Genomic DNA, 21,032 nt, shown 5'->3' with positions numbered 1-21,032 from the left:
GACATTAAGAAACAGGTTATGATCCATCAGGCATTCTTTTTAACACAGCAGATTTAAATTGTATTAAACTACATCAGTAAACTCCATGATCCTTTAATTTCAACACTAATTTATGTATTTGCTTGAACACTTTATAAAATTCTCTGTTCTCGATGAACTAATTTACAGAATGAGTTGATCATGATTATTGCCAGCATGTCACCCTTATAAATACAGTATAACGTATTTGACAGTAATTTCCATGGGGATTCTCCTACTCTAACTTCAACAGAAAACCCAGAGAAGCAACATAAAGGATGTCCGCCCGATCCATCTCGTCCCCTCGCCCACTCGATCCGCCTCGCCCCGCCCAGATCCGTCTCGTCCCCTGCCCCGATCCGTCTCGCCCCGCCCGATCCATCTCGTCCCCTCGCCCACTCGATCCGCCTCGCCCCGCCCAGATCCGTCTCGTCCCCTGCCCCGATCCGTCTCGCCCCGCCCGATCCATCTCGTCCTCTCGCCCGCCCGGTCCGCCTCGCCCCTGCGTCTCGTCCCCTCGCCCCGCCCCGTCCGTCTCGTCCTCTTGCCCCCGCGCCCCCATCCGTCTCGCCCCCGCGCCCCCATCCGTCTCGCCCCCGCGCCCCCATCCGTCTCGCCCCCGCGCCCCCATCCGTCTCGCCCCCGCGCCCCCATCCGTCTCGCCCCCGCGCCCCCATCCGTCTCGCCCCCGCGCCCCCATCCGTCTCGCCCCCGCGCCCCCATCCGTCTCGCCCCCGCGCCCCCATCCGTCGCGCCCCCTTTCGTCTCGCCCCCGCGCCCCGCCCCGATCACTGCCTGCTGCACTTGCATGCCAACCTTCATCAATGACTGATGTACAATGACACCTAGGTCTCGTTGCACCTCCCCTTTTCCCTATCTGCCGCCATTCAGATAATATTCTGTCGTCTTGTTTTTTCCCCCAAAGTGGATAACCTCACATTTATCCACATTATACTGCATCTGCCATGAATTTGTCCACTCACCTAACCTGTCCAAGTCACCCTGCAGCCTCTTAGCGTCCTCCTCACAGCGCACACCACCACCCAGCTTAGTGTCATCTGCAAACTTGGAGATATTACACTCAATTCCTTCATCTAAATCATTGATGTATATTGTAAATAGCTGGGATCCCAGCACTGAGCCCTGCGGCACTCCACTAGTCACTGGACTAGACAACATACCATCCTGGAGTCTCGATTGCGGCCGCAGAAACGCCTATCTATTCCCCTTACAATAGAGTCCCCTACCACTATAGCTCTCCCACTCTTCTTCCTGCCCTCCTGTACAGCAGAGCCACCCATGGTGCTATGAACTTGGCTGCTGCTGCCTTCCCCTGATGAGTCATCCCCCCCAACAGTACTCAAAACGGTGTACCCAAAATCAAGTTGCTAAAAGGTGTGCCAGACTGGTTTGGTGCTTGCTGTTCAAGAGTTTGCAGTAATATTCAAATGTTTCTTTCACTTAGATAATGAAGTCGCTTGGATGGAGCCATTGTGCATCGTTTACAGAGAGTTGGCTTCCTGTAATGTATCCACAAGACTATTCTCCTTTCTAGGATAAATGTTCCAGGCATCAAATTGAATGAAGAAAGTAAATTTAGCATTTTTTATACTTTTGTCTTTTTCTAAAAAGGCAGTTTTTAAAAAATATTTTGGACTTTTATACAGTATGTTTTCATTCATTAATGGATGCAATTATTGTATGACATGTCTGTTACTATTTGCCATGATACCTACTCGATTTAAAAATAAATTGTGTATTGTATAATTTTCTTTCAAAGCATAGGCAAATATTGGTTCTGTTTTGCATGATTCTCGGTGTTCCTTAGGATTAATTGTTACTATTTTGAAATAGATATTTGTATATCTTTTTATTTATTGAGCAGACTGGTATTCATGTTTTTAGGTTTACCACTTCTGCATATTTGCCAACTAACTTTTTTTGCCCTTCACTGGGCCCAACTTGTTTGTGGCATTTGTCTTGTGTCCTAACTTTTATCCCCAAATTTAAAGAAAGTGTGTCTACTTTTAATACAAAAACAATTCCTGGACACTTTCTTTACCCAGCATGCAGTATCCCAGAAAGAAATTAAATAATTTTGGCAACTGTGCTTCATACACACTTGAATTTTAGTACGGCTGTGGAACATGAAATTAACTCGTGAAAATATGAAAAAGGCAAGTTATAAATGCATTGTCAAAATGTGTTTAGTAAAGGAAACATACTTGACATTACTTGGATAATTTTCCTATGCCTTATCCATTCTTGTATGAAAACATATCTTTAATGGCCTTTAGTGCTTTTTTACTTTGCCTACCTAATGGGCCAAAGTACAGAGTAGGAGAGGAAATAAGTTGTCATTCAAAACTTACAAATTTTCATTAACTTGAACAATATAATTCCAGTCCGTGCAAAACATGAACAGAGTACAGTAACATTTAACAAATTATGCTAATCAAACCTAATTTCCACAGCTAAGTTTGGTTTGAAAATTAGACTGCAATAATTTAAAATTTATAACTCACGTCTTGATTAAACTTGGAGTACAGGTAAGGCCATCATTGAAATAGGAATAGTCTATTCTAATACATTATTAAACAAGTCATATGTAAGCCCTTTCAAAGTAAGAATCTGAGCAAAACGTTGTCAAACAAGAAGACTAGTGTTTATAATGCAAGTTGCATGGGTCAAGTGCCATGGCACACCATGTTTTAAATTAAGGTCAAATATACTATACTTGTCTTCAATCTGGACATCGATTCGTAAAATGCTGTAGGGATTCAGTAGGCTATGTGAATATGGGTACTGGTGCTCGTATTGCTGTAGTTGGGAAGATTTCCATGCAAGTGATATGTTCAAAATCTTCTTGTAATAAGTTCAACCTTTTTTAATTTTTGAGATAGTGCAGTATAACATTTATTCTTCAGAGACCATGAAAACATGATGATTACCCAATGTTCCTCCTGTGCTGGTGCCACCAACTTCAGTTAATGTATAAACACATGTATTGTCCTTATACTGCAAAAATCCATCATTAAAATGCCAAACCGTGATGCATAAAACATGGACTTGTATGACTTTAAGTCTCTACTTTAAATATCATTAACCATCTTTTCTATATTTTTCTAATTTTTGTTTTCTATTTTGAAAATAATCAATAGCATGGCAAAAAACTTGAAGAAATACTTCACAATTTACAATCGAAAGGATTACAGATTCAGTACATCGAAATATTTTGAAATATATTAACATTTTACTTGATATTGTACATGGTGTTCAAGATGTTTTTTTTTCCATTCCTTGATGAAATTTGGGCATTGTAGGACTGATTTCACTCCTTAGTATCTAACTTTTTAAAAGTTTGTTTTTGGTCTTTTTATTTCAATTTGTGAGCTATTTTCATGTCAGCTACAGCTGATAACATGCATATCCTTGACATCTAGCATTCACAACTAATTATTAACAGAATGTGGTATTAAAAAAGCTCTTAAAATAGTTAATATACTGTTTGCAGGATTTACCAATCTGCCTATATTGTATCATCGCAGGTGAGCCATCAACAAGTCAGTTCACTTCCATTTGGTACTCCAAGCCTTACTGGTAGCTGCAACAAGGTGGATTATAAACCCAACAAAACAAAGAAATTAATATTTGACAAGAAAAAGCATTCCGAGTGTAGAATCTGATGTTTGGTTGTCTTGCTTCTCAGTTAGATACAATAGCCTCCTGAATTTTAATTTGTTGCAAGCTTCACCTGCATATATTCACTGAGATTCTGTGATGGTTGCAAATTATATTACAACTTACTTTTTTTTTTCTCCCATTCCTATGCATCTTAGTTACTTAAATTTTTTTGTAGGCAAGTACCATGTATACAATGTTTGAAAACTCCATAAGATAAAATGTCATGGACTCGCACTTTATTTGAACAAATAAACATTCAATGACAAAACCATGGGTCCAAAATAAAATACACGACGCATAATGGGCAAATAAACTTTTTTTAAAAAAAAACATTTTAATCTTTTATATTCTCATCACCATATCTTTGAATTTCCCTTTGGGTGGTGGAGGCGTGAATGGATGTGGAAATAGGATGGATACATGTAATTAGGACTAATTGTTCATGTGGAGTGTAAACACTGACCTGAATCGATTGAGCCAAATAGCTTGTTTCCGTATTGTAACTTCTATGTATTTCTATGAATCCCTTGGCTGCCAAGTGACTGGTTTAAAGTCTTCTGCTAATTATGTTCTGGGAGTAGCAATGAGGAAGTACACAATCGGTCCTTGGGTCAAACAAACAAGATGTCCTTTTTTTTTCTCTGAAACCAGAAACAAGAAGAGGATACCAGGTTTTGTTTTGGAGGAAATGGCCCATAAACATGAATGTGAGTGAGACAGCATTGTTCGCCATATAATTTGTGTAGTGGCAGTGCTGTAATGCTCCTAAAAATAGCAAGCCAGTAAGTAATGTTAAAGTGGCAATATATTTTATTACTTGGCACCATTTACTAAACTGAAATAGAACTGAAAAGCTACCCTTAAATGAAGGAGGATGGGGTTCCACTCAGTGCCAAGAACTAGCATTGAGCTTCAGAATGCCCAAAGAAATTAATGCTCTTGAACACTTCAGAATTGCTTAGCTAATGTCTCTTTTAACATATGTGTGAGGAAATCTACTGTCTACCTTCTTGATATAAGTTTACAGTGTGAGTTTCTTCCAGGATTGAGAAATTAAAATCGTTGAGATCCTTCCCTTCTGTAGAACTGCAAGGTATTAACCTAATAATCTGACAGCATGTGAGTGAGTCATAAGAACCGTCCCATTAATTTTATTCAAAATATAATTTTTTTAAATCACCATTTTTTGAGATCCAATTGATTTATTAGGTACCACATGACCACTAAATCTGAGTTCTGACCCTCCCGCCTAGTGGAAAATGGAGCAGGAGACTCGACCAATGCCTTCCCGCCCCATCTGGCCAACTGCAATTTAAATAGCCAGTGTCAAGGAAGCCCATATGTAGTCGGCGGGGAACTTAAAACATGCAGATCAGGCTTCCCTGCCAGGCCAGGCGTGTCAGCCATAGCTTAGTTCGTAGCATCCTCACCTTTAAGTCAGAATGTTATGGATTCAAGTCCAACTCCAGAGACAGGAGCACAAAAATCTCGGCTGACATTCCAATGCTGAGGGAGTGCTGCACTGTTAGAGGTGCTGTCTTTCGGATGAGAAGTTAAACCGAGGTCCTGTCTGGTCTCAGATGGACATAAAAAATCCCATGGCACAATATCGAAGAGCGGGGCAGTTATCCCTGGCCAATATTTATCCCTCAATCAACATTACGAAAACAGATTATCTGGTCATTATCACATTGCTATTTGTGGGAGCTTGCTTGTGTGCAAATTGGATGCTGCATTTCCTACCTTACCACATTTCTAAAGTACTTAATTGGCTGTAAAGCGCTTTGCAACATCCTGAGGTCATGAAAGGCGCTATATAAATGCAAGCCTCTTTCTTTTAAACCCGCAGTGGGCTGAATCAAAGGCCAGAAGAGAGCCAGCTAAGGTCCAACAGGGTAACCTTGGGCCTCGCCTCCCCAGTCCCAGGCTCTCCATCCATCACTGACGCACAAGCACTAACCCCCCTCCATCATGCACTTATGTGATTGTTGGGGACTGTTCCGTCAAGTCTCCAGCAGAGGCCTCATGCTGCCTAAAATCCTGACAGCCAGGCACTAAGTTACAGTCGGTTTGGGCAGGAGTCTGATGGAAATGAGGTCAGAGAACAAAAATCTCTCCGGGCCTCACTGCCAGCATGCGATCTTGCCTCTCGACCTGCCCCCCCCCCCCAAATTTATCCACCCCATCTCCCAGTAAAATTGTAATTCGAGGATCTGTTGGCCACCACCTTGCCTCAAAGCCTGGTATTCTACTCCCTTCATTCCCTAGCCCCAGCCCCCTCCCTCCTTCTTACAAGCCCGAGTCACCCATCCTCCCGGATCCAGCCCCGTCCTGCATTTCGCTCTCCTGCATGTGTTTCAGGAAATGGATGAGGGACATCACCAATACCAGCTTTTAAACTTTTGATAAGCCCCTGTTTTAATTTTAAAAGTTTCAACAAGCATTTTAACTCCCTCCACCTGATGGAAAAGGGGAAGTCACAGACATAAAATGGAGGTGATGGAATTAACCGTCTTACTCTCCTCCACGAATCATTTTTCTTGGGTGGCTTCAATTAGGCGGCCCTGGCATATTCCTGAATTCGGCAGAGCCCCATGAATCTATGCAAAGTGGGGTCCTATAATGTACAAAGGACCCAATGCCATTTTAACTGCCTACAGGGTGGAGTATCTGCTGCGGATGCTACGCTTGGTGAAACCTGCCAGTACAGCAGAAGAAGCTCGAAAAGGCAAGTGCTAAAAATATTTTGTGGGACCAGGAGGAGCAGGAGTGCTCCTCCAATCTCTACCAGAGTAATGTTGACTACTACTTCCCAGCCTGGGTCAGTATTGTGCTGGCCCGGAGCCAGTGAGCTGCATCGGGACACTCAGGACGTGCAACTCACCGTATATATGTTAATGAGGGCCAGTCCAACAAAATGGTCCAGGCCTCCCTCACCCCAATGTTTGAAATTTACTCTTGTGTTTAATATGAAATATTTTAACAAACTTGAATGGAAGTGATCACTTCAAAGATAACTCACTCATTCAGCACATCCTCTTGGGTGAACAAAATCAATGACCTACTGCATCCTGTGTTTCCATTTTCTAGTTGCCCAAGAATTGAATATAATGTTTAATCCATATGCCATGCTAACACTATCAAGTTAAACTTTACTAGAGGTTCTTCTCTGGCTGAAAAGCACTTTCAAAGCGGTTCTCAGTCGATCATAACAACTGTTTCGTATTGAGATGGTGCTGGCTTTGAAAATAGGTAGTGGGTTAGTGCAGGCAGATTAAAAGTTTTAGCAAAGCCAGATCCAATGTTCTGGAAATGAGTAAAAATAAATGATAAAACAGAGAATATAGATAATAACAAATAAAAGTTAATAGCAAAGGCATGCAAAGCAAAAGTTATGGTTTAAATGACTTCATTTATATTCAACATTTTGAAAGCTTATATTTTGTTTAACAACAGTATCAAAGTGCCATATAATATCTCAGCATTATTGCTGTGTGGTTTGGTGATGCTTGAGCCTTATAATGTGTGGCAAAATGTGAAAGAAAATTGTCTGTACCACTGGGTCAGAGTTCCCCTGAATGCTGGTGCTTCAGGGGTTAATCTTCCTTGGGTTTTTTGTGTGCTTTCTCAAGAGCATTGATATTATTAATGAAAAAGTAACACTTTATTACTAAGTACAACTTTCATAGTGGTTAGTTAATACAAAGACATTACTATTACACCAAACTGATCAACAAATCAACCATTTAAACTTGAACATACATTAGAAAATAACTTTTTAAAGACAGCAGATTTCACTATAAATTCAAACTTGTGTGACAAACAATGCAAACTATTGGTGAATATTCAATAAAATCTTCCAATATATTCAGTGTGCTCAGTGATAAAAGCTGGTGTACAAGATGAAAGAAACAGAAATGAGCAATTCATAGTGTTAAATATGTAAATTTACAATACATTGAATACTGTATGGGGTTTGTTTAAGATAGATTTAACAGAAACCACTCTTTCCCCTGTGAATTATTAAGTGCATTGTTTTGAATAGAAATAGTGGTGCTTTCCCACTAACTATTGTTCACTAACTGCACTTTCTTTGTTCCTTTAATTATTACTGTTTTGGAATTTGGGATATCTGCCAGAACTACAGTATCAAATGTTGCTTTGAATCTTTCCAAAAATTCGTAGTCTGAATTAAATCGTAATTTATTTGCCCATAATATTACACTGCCTGCTTGACAAAAGTAACCAAATGTAGCCAGTAAATCAGCCAGACAGTCATGATGATAAACAACATCAGCTGCCAGGATGTAATCATAACGATGAACAGACTGAGGAATGTTTTTATCCAAATCTACATTCCAAACTAACTCCTGAAGCTGGGGTTGATGCTTGCTTCTCCTTCGTGTATTTCTCATAAGATTACTTTGTAAGTTTCCAACTGCACAAGAGAGATCAGTAGCAGTTACATAAGCACCTGAAAGAAAAGGCATAAATAATCAGACATACCGTGCCTACAAAATTATCCCTAACATTGATCAGTGAATGATATTAAAATATGTTCCATATTAGTGAGTTAATTATGTCATATTGAAAATTATAATGTGCATGTGACTTCATATTAGCTAGGGACCCTGTATAAGTCAATAAATACACATAAAATATAATTATGATTTCTGAAACTTGACCCCCAACCGCCTATTTCCGGCCAGCTAATGGAGGCAGGACAAGGGCTGGCCAGCTAATGCACAGCCAGGAGGCGGGTTGGCAATGTAACCTCCGCTTTAACTCTTCGTGTGTCTGCGCTCCTGGACACCGACACCCACACCCACACATGTGCACACTCCTCTAACTCCACACTGGGAGTCTGACTCAGTGCCGCGGGGAGTTCACTGTCACTGGATCTGTGCCGCATTTTCGTGGCCGCCTGTGGGAGAGAAAACAGCGGAGGTGGGAGACATCGGGGTGGGGAGGGAGGAAGAGAGAGAGAAACCCGGGGGGAAGAGAGGGAGACTGGGGAGGGAGGCAGGAAGAGGGTGTGAGAGGGTTAGGGGGAGAGAGAGAGACGGGGGGGGGGGGGATAGGGGGAGAGAGAGAGAGACGGGGGGGTGGGAGAGAGAGAGAGAGAGACGGGGGGAGGGGGGATAGGGGGAGAGAGAGAGAGACGGAGGGTAGGGGGAGAGAGAGACGGAGGGTAGGGGGAGAGAGAGACGGAGGGTAGGGGGAGAGAGAGACGGAGGGTAGGGGGAGAGAGAGACGGAGGGTAGGGGGAGAGAGAGACGGGGGGGATAGGGGGAGAGAAAGAGAGACGGGGGGGAGAGAGAGAGATGGGGGGGAGAGAGAGAGATGGGGGGGGGGGGGAGAGAGAGAGAGAGAGACGGGGGGTACGGGGAGAGAGAGAGAGAGAGACGGGGGGGTAGGGAGAGAGAGAGAGACGGGGGGGTAGGGAGAGAGAGAGAGACGGAGGGTAGGGGGAGAGAGAGACGGGGGGATAGGGGGAGAGAAAGAGAGAGACGGGGGGAGAGAGAGAGAGAGACGGGGGGGATAGGGGGAGAGAGAGAGAGAGACGGGTAGGGGAGAGAGAGAGAGACGGGGGGGATAGGGGGAGAGAGAGAGAGACGGGGGGGATAGGGGGAGAGAGAGAGAGAGACGGGGGGTAGGGGGAGAGAGAGAGACGGGGGGTAGGGGGAGAGAGAGAGACGGGGGTAGGGGGAGCGAGAGAGACGGGGGGTAGGGGGAGCGAGAGAGACGGGGGGTAGGGGGAGCGAGAGAGACGGGGTAGGGGGAGAGATAGAGACGGGGGGTTGGGGGAGAGAGACGGGGGGTTGGGGGAGAGAGACGGGGGGTTGGGGGAGAGAGACGGGGGGTTGGGGGAGAGAGACAGGGGGTAGGGGGAGAGATAGAGACGGGGGGTTGGGGGAGAGAGACGGGGGGTAGGGAAGAGAGACGGGGGGTAGGGGAGAGAGACGGGGGTGAGAGGGGGGTAGGGGAGAGAGACGGGGGGTAGGGGGAGAGAGAGAGAGACGGGGGGTAGGGGGAGAGAGAGAGAGAGAGAGACGGGGGGTAGGGGGAGAGAGAGAGAGACGGGGGGTAGGGGGAGAGAGAGAGAGACGGGGGGTAGGGGGAGAGAGAGAGAGACGGGGGTAGGGGGAGAGAGAGAGAGACGAGGGGGGATAGGGGGAGAGAGAGAGAGAGACGGGTAGGGGGAGAGAGAGAGAGACGGGGGGATGGGGGGTAGGGAGAGAGAGACGGGGGGTAGCGAGAGAGAGGGGTAGGGGGAGAGAGAGAGACGGGGGGGGTAGCGAGAGAGAGGGGTAGGGGGAGAGAGAGAGACGGGGGGTAGGGGGAGAGAGAGAGACGGGGGGTAGGGGGAGAGAGAGAGACGGGGGGTAGGGGGAGAGAGAGAGAGAGACGGGGGGGTAGGGGGAGAGAGAGAGAGACGGGGGGGTAGGGGGAGAGAGAGAGAGACGGGGGGTAGGGGGAGAGAGAGAGAGAGACGGGGGGTAGGGGGAGAGAGAGAGAGACGGCGGGTAGGGGGAGAGAGAGAGAGACGGGGGGTAGGGGGAGAGAGAGAGACGGGGGGTAGGGGGAGAGAGAGAGACGGGGGGTAGGGGGAGAGAGAGAGACGGGGGGTAGGGGGAGAGAGAGAGACGGGGGGTAGGGGGAGAGAGAGAGACGGGGGGTAGGGGGAGAGAGAGAGACGGGGGGTAGGGGGAGAGAGAGAGACGGGGGGTAGGGGGAGAGAGAGAGACGGGGGGTAGGGGGAGAGAGAGAGACGGGGGGTAGGGGGAGAGAGAGACGGGGGGTAGGGGGAGCGAGAGAGAGAGACGGGGGTAGGGGGAGAGAGACGGGGGTAGGGGGAGAGAGACGGGGGGTAGGGGGAGAGAGACGGGGGGTAGGGGGAGAGAGACGGGGGGTAGGGGGAGAGAGACGGGGGGTAGGGGGAGAGAGACGGGGGGTAGGGGGAGAGAGACGGGGGGTAGGGGGAGAGAGACGGGGGGTAGGGGGAGAGAGACGGGGGGTAGGGGGAGAGAGACGGGGGGTAGGGGGAGAGAGACGGGGGGTAGGGGGAGAGAGACGGGGGGTAGGGGGAGAGAGAGAGAGAGACGGGGGGTAGGGGGAGAGAGAGAGAGAGACGGGGGGTAGGGGGAGAGAGAGAGAGAGACGGGGGGTAGGGGGAGAGAGACGGGGGGTAGGGGGAGAGAGACGGGGGGTAGGGGGAGAGAGACGGGGGGTTGGGGGAGAGAGAGAGAGAGACGGGGGGTTGGGGGAGAGAGAGAGAGACGGGGGGTTGGGGGAGAGAGAGAGAGACGGGGGGTAGGGGGAAGGAGGAGAGAGAGAGAGACAGATGGGGGTGGGGGTAGGGAGAGAGAGAGAGAAACGGGGGGGGCAAGGAAGAGGGTGTGAGAGACTGGGGGAGTGGGGAGAGAGAAACTGGCGGGGGTGGGGGGCAGAGAGAAATGGGGGAGAGAGAGAAACTGGCGGGGGTGGGGGAGGGAAATGGGGGGGGGTGGGGGGAGAGAGAAAAGGGGGGGTGAGGGGGAGGGAAACGGGTTGGGGGGAGCGAGAGAGAAACGGGGGGGTGGGGGGAGAGAGAGAGAGAAGGGGGGGGGTGGGGGAGAGAGAGAGAGAAGCGGGGGGGTGGGAGGAGAGAGAGAGAGAAACGGGGGGTGGGGGGAGAGAGAGAGAGAGAGAAACGGGGGGTGGGGGGAGAGAGAGAAATGGGGGGTGGGGTGAGAGAGAGAGAGAGAAACGGGGGGTGGGGGGAGAGAGAGAGAGAGAAACGGGGGGTGGGGGGAGAGAGAGAGAGAGAAACGGGGGATGGGGGGAGAGAGAGAGAGAAACGGGGGTGGGGGGAGAGAGAGAGAGAGAAACGGGCGGTGGGGGGAGAGAGAGAGAAACGGGCGGTGGGGGGGAGAGAGAGAGAGAGAAACGGGGGGTGGGGGGGGAGAGAGAGAGAAACGGGGGGTGGGGGGAGAGAGAGAGAGAAACGGGCGGTGGGGGGAGAGAGAGAGAGAGAGAGAAGCGGGGGGTGGGGGGGAGAGAGAGAGAGAAACGGGGGGTGGGGGAGAGAGAGAGAGAGAAACGGGGGGGTGGGGGGGAGAGAGAGAGAGAGAGAGAAACGGGGGGGGTGGGGGGAGAGAGAGAGAGAGAGAGAGAGAAACGGGGGGGGGGTGGGGGGAGAGAGAGGGAAACGATGGGTTGGGGGGAGAGAGAGAGAAACGGGGGGGTGGGGGGAGAGAGAGAGAAACGGGGGGTGGGGGGAGAAAGAGAGAAACGGGGTGGGGGGAGAGAGAGAAATGGGGGGGTGGGGGGAGAGAGAGAGAAACGGGGGGGTGGGGGGAGAGAGAGAGACCGACTGGTGGGGGGGTGCAGAAAGGGGGTGTGAGAGAGACTGGGGGAGGAGAGAAAGACTGGGGGGTGGGAGAGAGACCGGGGGGCTAAGAGGGAGGAGAGAAAAAGAGACCATGGGGCAAGAGAAATGAGAGAGATCCAGGGGGTGTAGACACCCAAGGGGGCAGGGGCAGAAGGGGAGACAGCGACCGACTAGGGAGAAGAGAGAGAGACCAGGGGGCGGGGCAAAATGAGAAAGTTGGGAGGGGGGAGGTGGAGGCGGATGGAGAGAGACAGACCGGCAGGGGACAGCGGCGAGTGAGACAGACCCGGGGCGGGGGAGTGGGGAGGAGAGAGACATGGGGAGGGGGGGTGGGGAGGAGAGACTTGGGGAGGGGGGGTGGGGAGGAGAGAGAGAGAGACTTGGGGAGGGGGTGTGGGGAGGAGAGAGAGAGAGACTTGGGAGTGGGGGTGTGGGGAGGAGAGAGAGAGACTTGGGAGTGGGGGTGTGGGGAGGAGAGAGAGAGACTTGGGAGGGGGGGGGTGGGGAGGAGAGAGAGAGACTTGGGGTAGGGAGGAGAGAGAGACTTGGGGAGGGGGGTGGGGAGGAGAGAGAGACTTGGGGAGGAGAGAGAGAGACTTGGGGAGGGGGGTGGGGAGGAGAGAGAGAGACTTGGGGAGGAGAGAGAGAGACTTGAGGAGAGAGAGAGACTTGGGGAGGGGGGGTGGGGAGGAGAGAGAGAGAGACTTGGGGAGGGGAGGTGGGGTCGAGAGAGAGAGACTTGGGGAGGAGAGAGAGAGACTTGGGGAGGGGGGGTTGGGGAGGAGAGAGAGAGACTTGGGGAGGGGGGGTGGGGAGGAGAGAGAGAGAGACTTGGGGAGGGGGGGTGGGGAGGAGAGAGAGAGAGAGACGGGGGGGTAGGGAGAGAGAGAGAGACGGGGGGGTAGGGAGAGAGAGAGAGAGACGGGGGGTAGGGAGAGAGAGAGAGACGGGGGTTAGGGAGAGAGAGAGAGAGACGGGGGTAGGGGGAGAGAGAGAGAGAGAGAGAGAGAGACGGGGGGTAGGGGTAGAGAGAGAGAGACGGGGGGTAGGGGTAGAGAGAGAGAGACGGGGGGTAGGGGGAGAGAGAGAGAGAAGGGGGGTAGGGGGAGAGAGAGAGAGAAGGGGGGTAGGGGGAGAGAGAGAGAGAAGGGGGGTAGGGGGAGAGAGAGAGAGAAGGGGGGTAGGGGGAGAGAGAGAGAGAAGGGGGGTAGGGGGAGAGAGAGAGAGAAGGGGGGTACGGGGAGAGAGAGAGAGAAGGGGGGTAGGGGGAGAGAGAGAGAGAAGGGGGGTAGGGGGAGAGAGAGAGAGAAGGGGGGTAGGGGGAGAGAGAGAGAGAAGGGGGATAGAGGGAGAGAGAGAAGGGGGGTAGGGGGAGAGAGAGAGAGAAGGGGGGTAGGGGGAGAGAGAGAGAGAAGGGGGGTAGGGGAGAGAGAGAGAGAGAGAGAAGGGGGGTAGGGGGAGAGAGAGAGAGAAGGGGGGTAGGGGGAGAGAGAGAGAGAAGGGGGGTAGGGGGAGAGAGAGAGAGAGACGGGGGGTAGGGGGAGAGAGAGAGAGATGGGGGGTAGGGGGAGAGAGAGAGAGAGAGATGGGGGGTAGGGGGAGAGAGAGAGAGAGAGACGGGGGGTAGGGAGAGAGAGAGAGAGAGAGAGACGGGGGGTAGGGGGAGAGAGAGAGAGAGAGATGGGGGGTAGGGGGAGAGAGAGAGAGAGAGATGGGGGGTAGGGGGAGAGAGAGAGAGAAGGGGGGTAGGGGGGAGAGAGAGAGAGAGAGACGGTGGGTAGGGGGAGAGAGAGAGAGTGACGGGGGTAGGGGGGAGCGAGAGAGAGAGTGACGGGGGGTAGGGGGTGCGAGAGAGAGAGTGACGGGGGGTAGGGGGAGAGAGAGAGAGACGGGGGGGAGAGAGAGCGAGACGGGGGGAGAGAGAGCGAGACGGGGAGAGAGAGCGATACGGGGGAGAGAGAGCGAGACGGGGGTGATAGGGGGGGAGAGAGAGCGAGACGGGGGTGATAGGGGGGAGAGAGAGCGAGACGGGGGGATATAGGGGGAGAGAGAGAGCGAGACGGGGGGATGGGGGGAGAGCGAGAGAGACGGGGGGGATAGGGGGAGAGAGAGAGAGAAACGGGGGGTTGGGGGGAGAGAGAGAGAAACGGGGGTTGGGGGGAGAGAGAGAGAAACGGGGGGTTGGGGGGAGAGAGAGAGAAACGGGGGGTTGGGGGGAGAGAGAGAGAAACGGGGGGTTGGGGGGAGAGAGAGAGAAACGGGGGGTTGGGGGGAGAGAGAGAGAGAAACGGGGGGTTGGGGGGAGAGAGAGAGAAACGGGGGGTTGGGGGGAGAGAGAGAGAAACGGGGGGTTGGGGGGAGAGAGAGAGAAACGGGGGGTTGGGGGGAGAGAGAGAGAAACGGGGGGTTGGGGGGAGAGAGAGAGAAACGGGGGGTTGGGGGGAGAGAGAGAGAAACGGGGGGTTGGGGGGAGAGAGAGAGAAACGGGGGGTTGGGGGGAGAGAGAGAGAGAAACGGGGGGTTGGGGGGAGAGAGAGAGAAACGGGGGGTTGGGGGGAGAGAGAGAGAAACGGGGGGTTGGGGGGAGAGAGAGAGAAACGGGGGGTTGGGGGGAGAGAGAGAGAGAGAAACGTGGGGTTGCGGGGAGAGAGAGAGAGAGAAACGTGGGGTTGCGGGAGAGAGAGAGAAACGGGGGGTTGGGGGGGGAGAGAGAGAGAGAAACAGGGGGTGGGGGGGAGAGAGAAACGGGGGGTTGGGGGGGAGAGAGAGAAACGGGGGGGTTGGGGGGAGAGAGAGAGAAACGGGGGGGTGGGGGGAGAGAGCGAGACCGACTGGTGGGGGGGTGCAGAAAGGGGGTGTGAGAGAGACTGGGGGAGGAGAGAAATGAGAAAGTTAGGTGGGGGGGGGGGGGGGAGGCGGATGGAGAGAGACAGACCGGCAGGGGACAGCGGCGAGTGAGACAGACCCGGGGCGGGAGAGGAGAGAGAGACTTGGGGCGGGGGAGTGGGGAGGAGAGAGACATGGGGCGGGGGAGTGGGGAGGAGAGAGACATGGGGAGGGGGCGTGGGGAGGAGAGACTTGGGGAGGAGGGGTGGGGAGGAGAGAGAGAGACTTGGGGGAGGGGGGGTGGAGAGGAGAGAGAGAGAGACTTGGGGAGAGGGGGTGGGGAGGAGAGAGAGAGAGACTTGGGGAGAGGGGGTGGGGAGGAGAGAGAGAGACTTGGGGAGAGGGGGTGGGGAGGAGAGAGAGAGACTTGGGGAGGGGGGGTGGGGCGGAGAGAGAGAGACTTGGGCAGGGGGGGTGGGGAGGAGAGAGAGAGACTTGGGAGGGGGGGTGGGGAGGAGAGGGAGAGACTTGGGGAGGGAGGGGTGGGGAGGAGAGAGAGAGACTTGGGGAGGGGGGGGTGGGGAGGAGAGAGAGAGAGACTTGGGGAGGGGGGGTGGGGATGAGAGACAGAGACTTGGGGAGGGGGGTTGGGGAGGAGAGAGAGAAAGACTTGGGGAGGGGGGTTGGGGAGGAGAGAGAGAGAGACTTGGGGAGTGGGGGTGGGGAGGAGAGAGAGAGACTTGGGGAGGGGGGGTGGGGAGGAGAGAGAGAGAGAGACTTGGGGAGGGGGGAGAGAGACTTGGGGAGGGGGCAGAGAAACGGGGGTGGGGGGAGAGAGAGAGAGAGAGAAACGTAGGGTGGGGGGGAAAGAGAGAAAAGGGGAGTGGGGGGGAAGAGAGAAAAGGGGGGCGTGGGGGGGGGAAAAGAGAAACGGGGGGCCAAGGGGGAGAGAGAGAGAGAGAAACGGGGGGGCCAAGGGAGAGAGAGAGAGAGAAACTGGGTGGGCAAGGGAGAGAGAGAGAGAGAGAAACGGGGGGGGGGCAAGGGAGAGGGTGTGAGAGACGTGGGGAGAGAGAGAAACTGGCGGGGGTGGGGGGCAGAGAGAGAAACGGGGGGGGGGGTTGGGGGAGAGAGAGAGAGAGAAACGGGGGTTGGGGGGAGAGAGAGAGAAACGGGGGGTTGGGGGGAGAGAGAGAGAAACGGGGGGTTGGGGGGAGAGAGAGAGAAACGGGGGGTTGGGGGGAGAGAGAGAGAAACGGGGGGTTGGGGGGAGAGAGAGAGAAACGGGGGGTTGGGGGGGGAGAGAGAGAGAGAAACGGGGGTGGGGGGAGAGAGAGAGAGAAACAGGGGGTGGGGGGAGAGAGAGAGAAATGGGTGTGGGGAGAGAGAGAAACGGGGGGTTGGGGGGAGAGAGAGAGAAACGGGGGGGTGGGGGGGAGAGCGAGACCGACTGGTGGGGGGTGCAGAAAGGGGGTGTGAGAGAGACTGGGGGAGGAGAGAAAGACTGGGGGGTGGGAGAGAGACCGGGGGGCTAAGAGGGAGGAGAGAGAAAGAGACCATGGGGCAAGAGAAATGAGAGAGATCCAGGGGGTGTAGACACCCAAGGGGGCAGGGGCAGGAGGGGAGACAGCGACCGACTAGGGAGAAGAGAGAGAGACCAGGGGGCGGGTCGAAATGAGAAAGTTGGGCGGGGGGGGGGGGGTGGGTGGAGGCGGATGGAGAGAGACAGACCGGCAGGGGACAGCGGCGAGTGAGACAGACCCGGGGCGGGAGAGGAGAGAGAGACTTGGGGCGGGGGAGTGGGGAGGAGAGAGACATGGGGAGGGGGGTGGGGAGGAGAGACTTGGGGAGGGGGGGGTGGGGAGGAGAGAGAGAGACTTGGGGAGGGGGGGTGGGGAGGAGAGAGAGAGAGACTTGGGGAGGAGGGGTGGGGAGGAGAGAGAGAGACTTGGGGAGGGGAGGTGGAGAGGAGAGAGAGAGAGACTTGGGGAGAGGGGGGTGGGGTGGGGAGGAGAGAGAGAGAGACTTGGGGAGAGGGGGTGGGGAGGAGAGAGAGAGAGACTTGGGGAGAGGGGGTGGGGAGGAGAGAGAGAGAGACTTGGGGAGAGGGGGTGGGGAGGAGAGAGAGAGACTTGGGGAGGGGGGGTGGGGAGGAGAGAGAGAGACTTGGGGAGGGGGGGTGGGGAGGAGAGGGAGAGACTTGGGGAGGGAGGGGTGGGGAGGAGAGAGAGAGACTTGGGGAGGGGGATGGGGGAGGAGAGAGAGAGACTTGGGGAGGGGGGGGTGGGGAGGAGAGAGAGAGACTTGGGGAGGGGGGTGGGGAGGAGAGAGAGAGACTTGGGGGGGGGTGGGGAGGAGAGAGAGAGAGAGAGACTTGGGGAGGGGGGGTGGGGAGGAGAGAGAGACTTGGGGAGGGGGGGTGGGGAGGAGAGAGAGACTTGGGGAGGGGGGGTGGGGAGGAGAGAGAGACTTGGGGAGGGGGGGTGGGGAGGAGAGAGAGACTTGGGGAGGGGGGGTGGGGAGGAGAGAGAGAGAGACTTGCGGAGGGGGGTGGGGAGGAGAGAGAGAGAGAGACGGGGAGAGGGGGTGGGGAGGAGAGAGAGAGACTTGGGGAGGGGGGATGGGGAGGAGAGAGAGAGAGACTTGGGGAGGGGGGATGGGGAGGAGAGAGAGAGACTTGGGGAGGGGGGGTGGGGAGGAGAGAGAGAGACTTGGGGAGGGGGGGTGGGGAGGAGAGAGAGAGACTTGGGGAGGGGGGGTGGGGAGGAGAGAGAGAGACTTGGGGAGGGGGGGTGGGGATGAGAGAGAGAGACTTGGGGAGGGGGGTTGGGGAGGAGAGAGAGAAAGACTTGGGGAGGGGGGTTGGGGAGGAGAGAGAGAAAGACTTGGGGAGGGGGGTTGGGGAGGAGAGAGAGAAAGACTTGGGGAGGGGGGTGGGGAGGAGAGAGAGAGAGACTTGGGGAGGGGGGTGGGGAGGAGAGAGAGAGAGAGACGGGGAGTGGGGGGAGAGAGAGAGAGAGAAACGGGGGGTGGGGGGAGAGAGAGAGAGAGAAACGGGGGGTGGGGGGAGAGAGAGAGAGAGAAACGGGGGGTGGGGGGAGAGAGAGAGAGAGAAACGGGGGGTGGGGGGAGAGAGAGAGAGAGAAACGGGGGGTGGGGGGAGAGAGAGAGAGAAACGGGGGGTGGGGGGAGAGAGAGAGAGAGAAACGGGGGGTGGGGGGAGAGAGAGAGAGAGAAACGGGCGGTGGGGGGGGAGAGAGAGAGAAACGGGGGGTGGGGGGGGAGAGAGAGATAGAAACGGGGGGGGTGGGGGGGAGAGAGAGATAGAAACGGGGGGGTGGGGGGGAGAGAGAGATAGAAACGGGGGGGGTGGGGGGGAGAGAGAGATAGAAACGGGGGGGGTGGGGGGGGGAGAGAGAGAGAGAGAAACGGGGGGGTGGGGGGAGAGAGAGAGAGAGAAACGGGGGGGTGGGGGGAGAGAGGCAAACGGGGGGTGGGGGGAGAGAGAGAAAAACGAGGGGTTGGGGGGAGAGAGAGAGAGAAACGATGGGTTGGGGGGAGAGAGAGAGAAATGGGGGGGTGGGGGGGAGAGAGAGAGAAACGGGGTGGGGGGAGAGAGAGAAATGGGGGGGGTGGGGGAGAGAGAGAGAAACGGGGGGGTGGGGGGAGAGAGAGAGACCGACTGGTGGGGGGGTACAGAAAGGGGGTGTGAGAGAGACTGGGGGGTGGGAGAGAGACCGGGGGGCTAAGAGGGAGGAGAGAGAAAGAGACCATGGGGCAAGTGAAATGAGAGAGATCCAGGGGTGTAGACACCCAAGGGGGCAGGGGCAGGAGGGGAGACAGCGACCGACTAGGGAGAAGAGAGAGAGACCAGGGGGCGGGGCAAAATGAGAAAGTTGGGAGGCGGGGGAGGGGGGGGGGTGGAGCCGGATGGAGAGAGACAGACCGGCAGGGGACAGCGGCGAGTGAGACAGACCCGGGGCGGGGGAGTGGGGAGGAGAGAGACATGGGGAGGGGGGGTGGGGAGGAGAGACTTGGGGAGGGGGGGTGGGGAGGAGAGAGAGAGAGACTTGGGGAGGGGTGTGGGGGAGGAGAGAGAGAGAGACTTGGGAGTGGGGGTGTGGGGAGGAGAGAGAGAGACTTGGGAGGGGGGGGGGTGGGGAGGAGAGAGAGAGACTTGGGGTAGGGAGGAGATAGAGACTTGGGGAGGGGGTGGGGAGGAGAGAGAGACTTGGGGAGGAGAGAGAGAGACTTGGGGAGGGGGGTGGGGAGGAGAGAGAGACTTGGGGAGGAGAGAGAGAGACTTGGGGAGAGAGACTTGGGGAGGAGAGAGAGAGACTTGGGGAGGGGGGTGGGGAGGAGAGAGAGAGACTTGGGGAGGGGGGTGGGGAGGAGAGAGAGAGAGACTTGGGGAGGGGAGGTGGGGTCGAGAGAGAGAGACTTGGGGAGGAGAGAGAGAGACTTGGGGAGGGGGGGTGGGGAGGAGAGAGAGAGACTTGGGGAGGAAAGAGTGAGAGGGGTGGGGAGGAGAGAGAGAGACTTGGGGAGGGGGGGTGGGGAGGAGAGAGAGAGAGAGACGGGGGGTAGGGAGAGAGAGAGAGAGACGGGGGGTAGGGAGAGAGAGAGAGAGAGACGGGGGGGTAGGGAGAGAGAGAGAGAGACGGGGGGGTAGGGAGAGAGAGAGAGAGAGACGGGGGGTAGAGAGAGAGAGAGACGGGGGGGTAGGGGAGAGAGAGAGAGAGAGATGGGGGGTTAGGGAGAGAGAGAGAGAGACGGGGGTAGGGGGAGAGAGAGAGAGAGAGAGACGGGGGGTAGGGGGAGAGAGAGAGAAAAGGGGGGTAGGGGGAGAGAGAGAGAGAAGGGGGGTAGGGGGAGAGAGAGAGAGAAGGGGGGTAGGGGGAGAGAGAGAGAGAAGGGGGGTAGGGGGAGAGAGAGAGAGAGAAGGGGGGTAGGGGGAGAGAGAGAGAGAGAAGAGAGGGGGGTAGGGGGAGAGAGAGAGAGAGAAGGGGGGTAGGGGGAGAGAGAGAGAGAAGGGGGGTAGGGGGAGAGAGAGAGAGAGAAGGGGGGTAGGGGGAGAGAGAGAGAGAGAAGGGGGGTAGGGGGAGAGAGAGAGAGAGAAGGGGGGTAGGGGGAGAGAGAGAGAGAGAAGGGGGGTAGGGGGAGAGAGAGAGAGAGACGGGGGTAGGGGGAGAGAGAGAGAGAGACGGGGGTAGGGGGAGAGAGAGAGAGACGGGGGGTAGGGAGGAGAGAGAGAGAGAGACGGGGGGTAGGGGGAGAGAGAGAGATGGGGGGTAGGGGGAGAGAGAGAGAGAGAGAGAGATGGGGGGTAGGGGAGAGAGAGAGAGAGAGATGGGGGGTAGGGGGAGAGAGAGAGAGAGAGAGACGGGGGGTAGGGGGGGAGAGAGAGAGAGAGAGAGACGGGGGGTAGGGGGAGAGAGAGAGACGGGGGGTAGGGGGGAGAGAGAGAGAGAGAGACGGGGGGTAGAGAGAGAGAGAGAGAGTGACGGGGGGTAGAGAGAGAGAGAGAGAGTGACGGGGGGTAGAGAGAGAGAGAGAGAGTGACGGGGGGTAGAGAGAGAGAGAGAGAGTGACGGGGGGTAGAGAGAGAGAGAGAGAGTGACGGGGGGTAGAGAGAGAGAGAGAGAGTGACGGGGGGTAGAGAGAGAGAGAGAGTGACGGGGGGTAGGGGGAGAGAGAGAGTGACGGGGGGTAGGGGGAGAGAAGAGAGAGACGGGGGGGGGAGAGAGAGCGAGACGGGGGGAGAGAGAGCGAGACGGGGGTGATGGGGGGGGGGAGAGAGAGCGAGACGGGGGGATATAGGGGGAGAGAGAGAGCGAGACGGGGGGATGGGGGGAGAGCGAGAGAGACGGGGGGGATAGGGGGAGAGAGAGAGAGAAACGGGGGGTTGGGGGGAGAGAGAGAGAAACGGGGGGGTTGGGGAGAGAGAGAGAGAGAAACGGGGGGTTGGGGGGAGAGAGAGAGAGAGAAACGGGGGGTTGGGGGGAGAGAGAGAGAGAGAAACGGGGGGTTGGGGGGAGAGAGAGAGAGAGAAACGGTGGTGGGGGGAGAGAGAGAGAGAAACGGTGGTGGGGGGAGAGAGAGAGAAAAGGGTGTGGGGAGAGAGAGAAAC

At 55.1% G+C, this 21,032-nt stretch overlaps 2 protein-coding genes across 3 annotated transcripts in view; one reads left to right on the top strand and one right to left on the bottom strand.

Annotated features, from left to right (window-relative positions):
- The window catches only part of tpp2 (tripeptidyl peptidase 2), a 185,874-nt gene extending 182,794 nt beyond the window's left edge, over positions 1-3,080 (top strand). For both annotated transcript variants that reach the window (XM_070891895.1, XM_070891894.1), the window contains one exon: positions 1,484-3,080. In XM_070891895.1, coding sequence (XP_070747996.1) covers positions 1,484-1,573 — 90 coding nt within the window. In that variant the 3' untranslated portion in view covers positions 1,574-3,080. The remainder of the gene's footprint in view (positions 1-1,483) is intronic.
- A 4,502-nt stretch (positions 3,081-7,582) lies between these two features.
- The window catches only part of LOC139275027 (protein-lysine methyltransferase METTL21C-like), a 48,651-nt gene continuing 35,201 nt past the window's right edge, over positions 7,583-21,032 (bottom strand). Inside the window, exon 5 of the mRNA XM_070891899.1 lies at positions 7,583-8,176. Within this exon, the coding sequence (XP_070748000.1) occupies positions 7,767-8,176 (410 nt within the window). The 3' untranslated portion in view covers positions 7,583-7,766. The remainder of the gene's footprint in view (positions 8,177-21,032) is intronic.

This window comes from Pristiophorus japonicus, chromosome 10, assembly GCF_044704955.1.
Source record: "Pristiophorus japonicus isolate sPriJap1 chromosome 10, sPriJap1.hap1, whole genome shotgun sequence".
NCBI lineage: Eukaryota > Metazoa > Chordata > Chondrichthyes > Pristiophoridae > Pristiophorus > Pristiophorus japonicus.
Note: the sequence above shows the minus strand (reverse complement) of the source record. Positions and strands in the feature narration are given on the sequence as shown.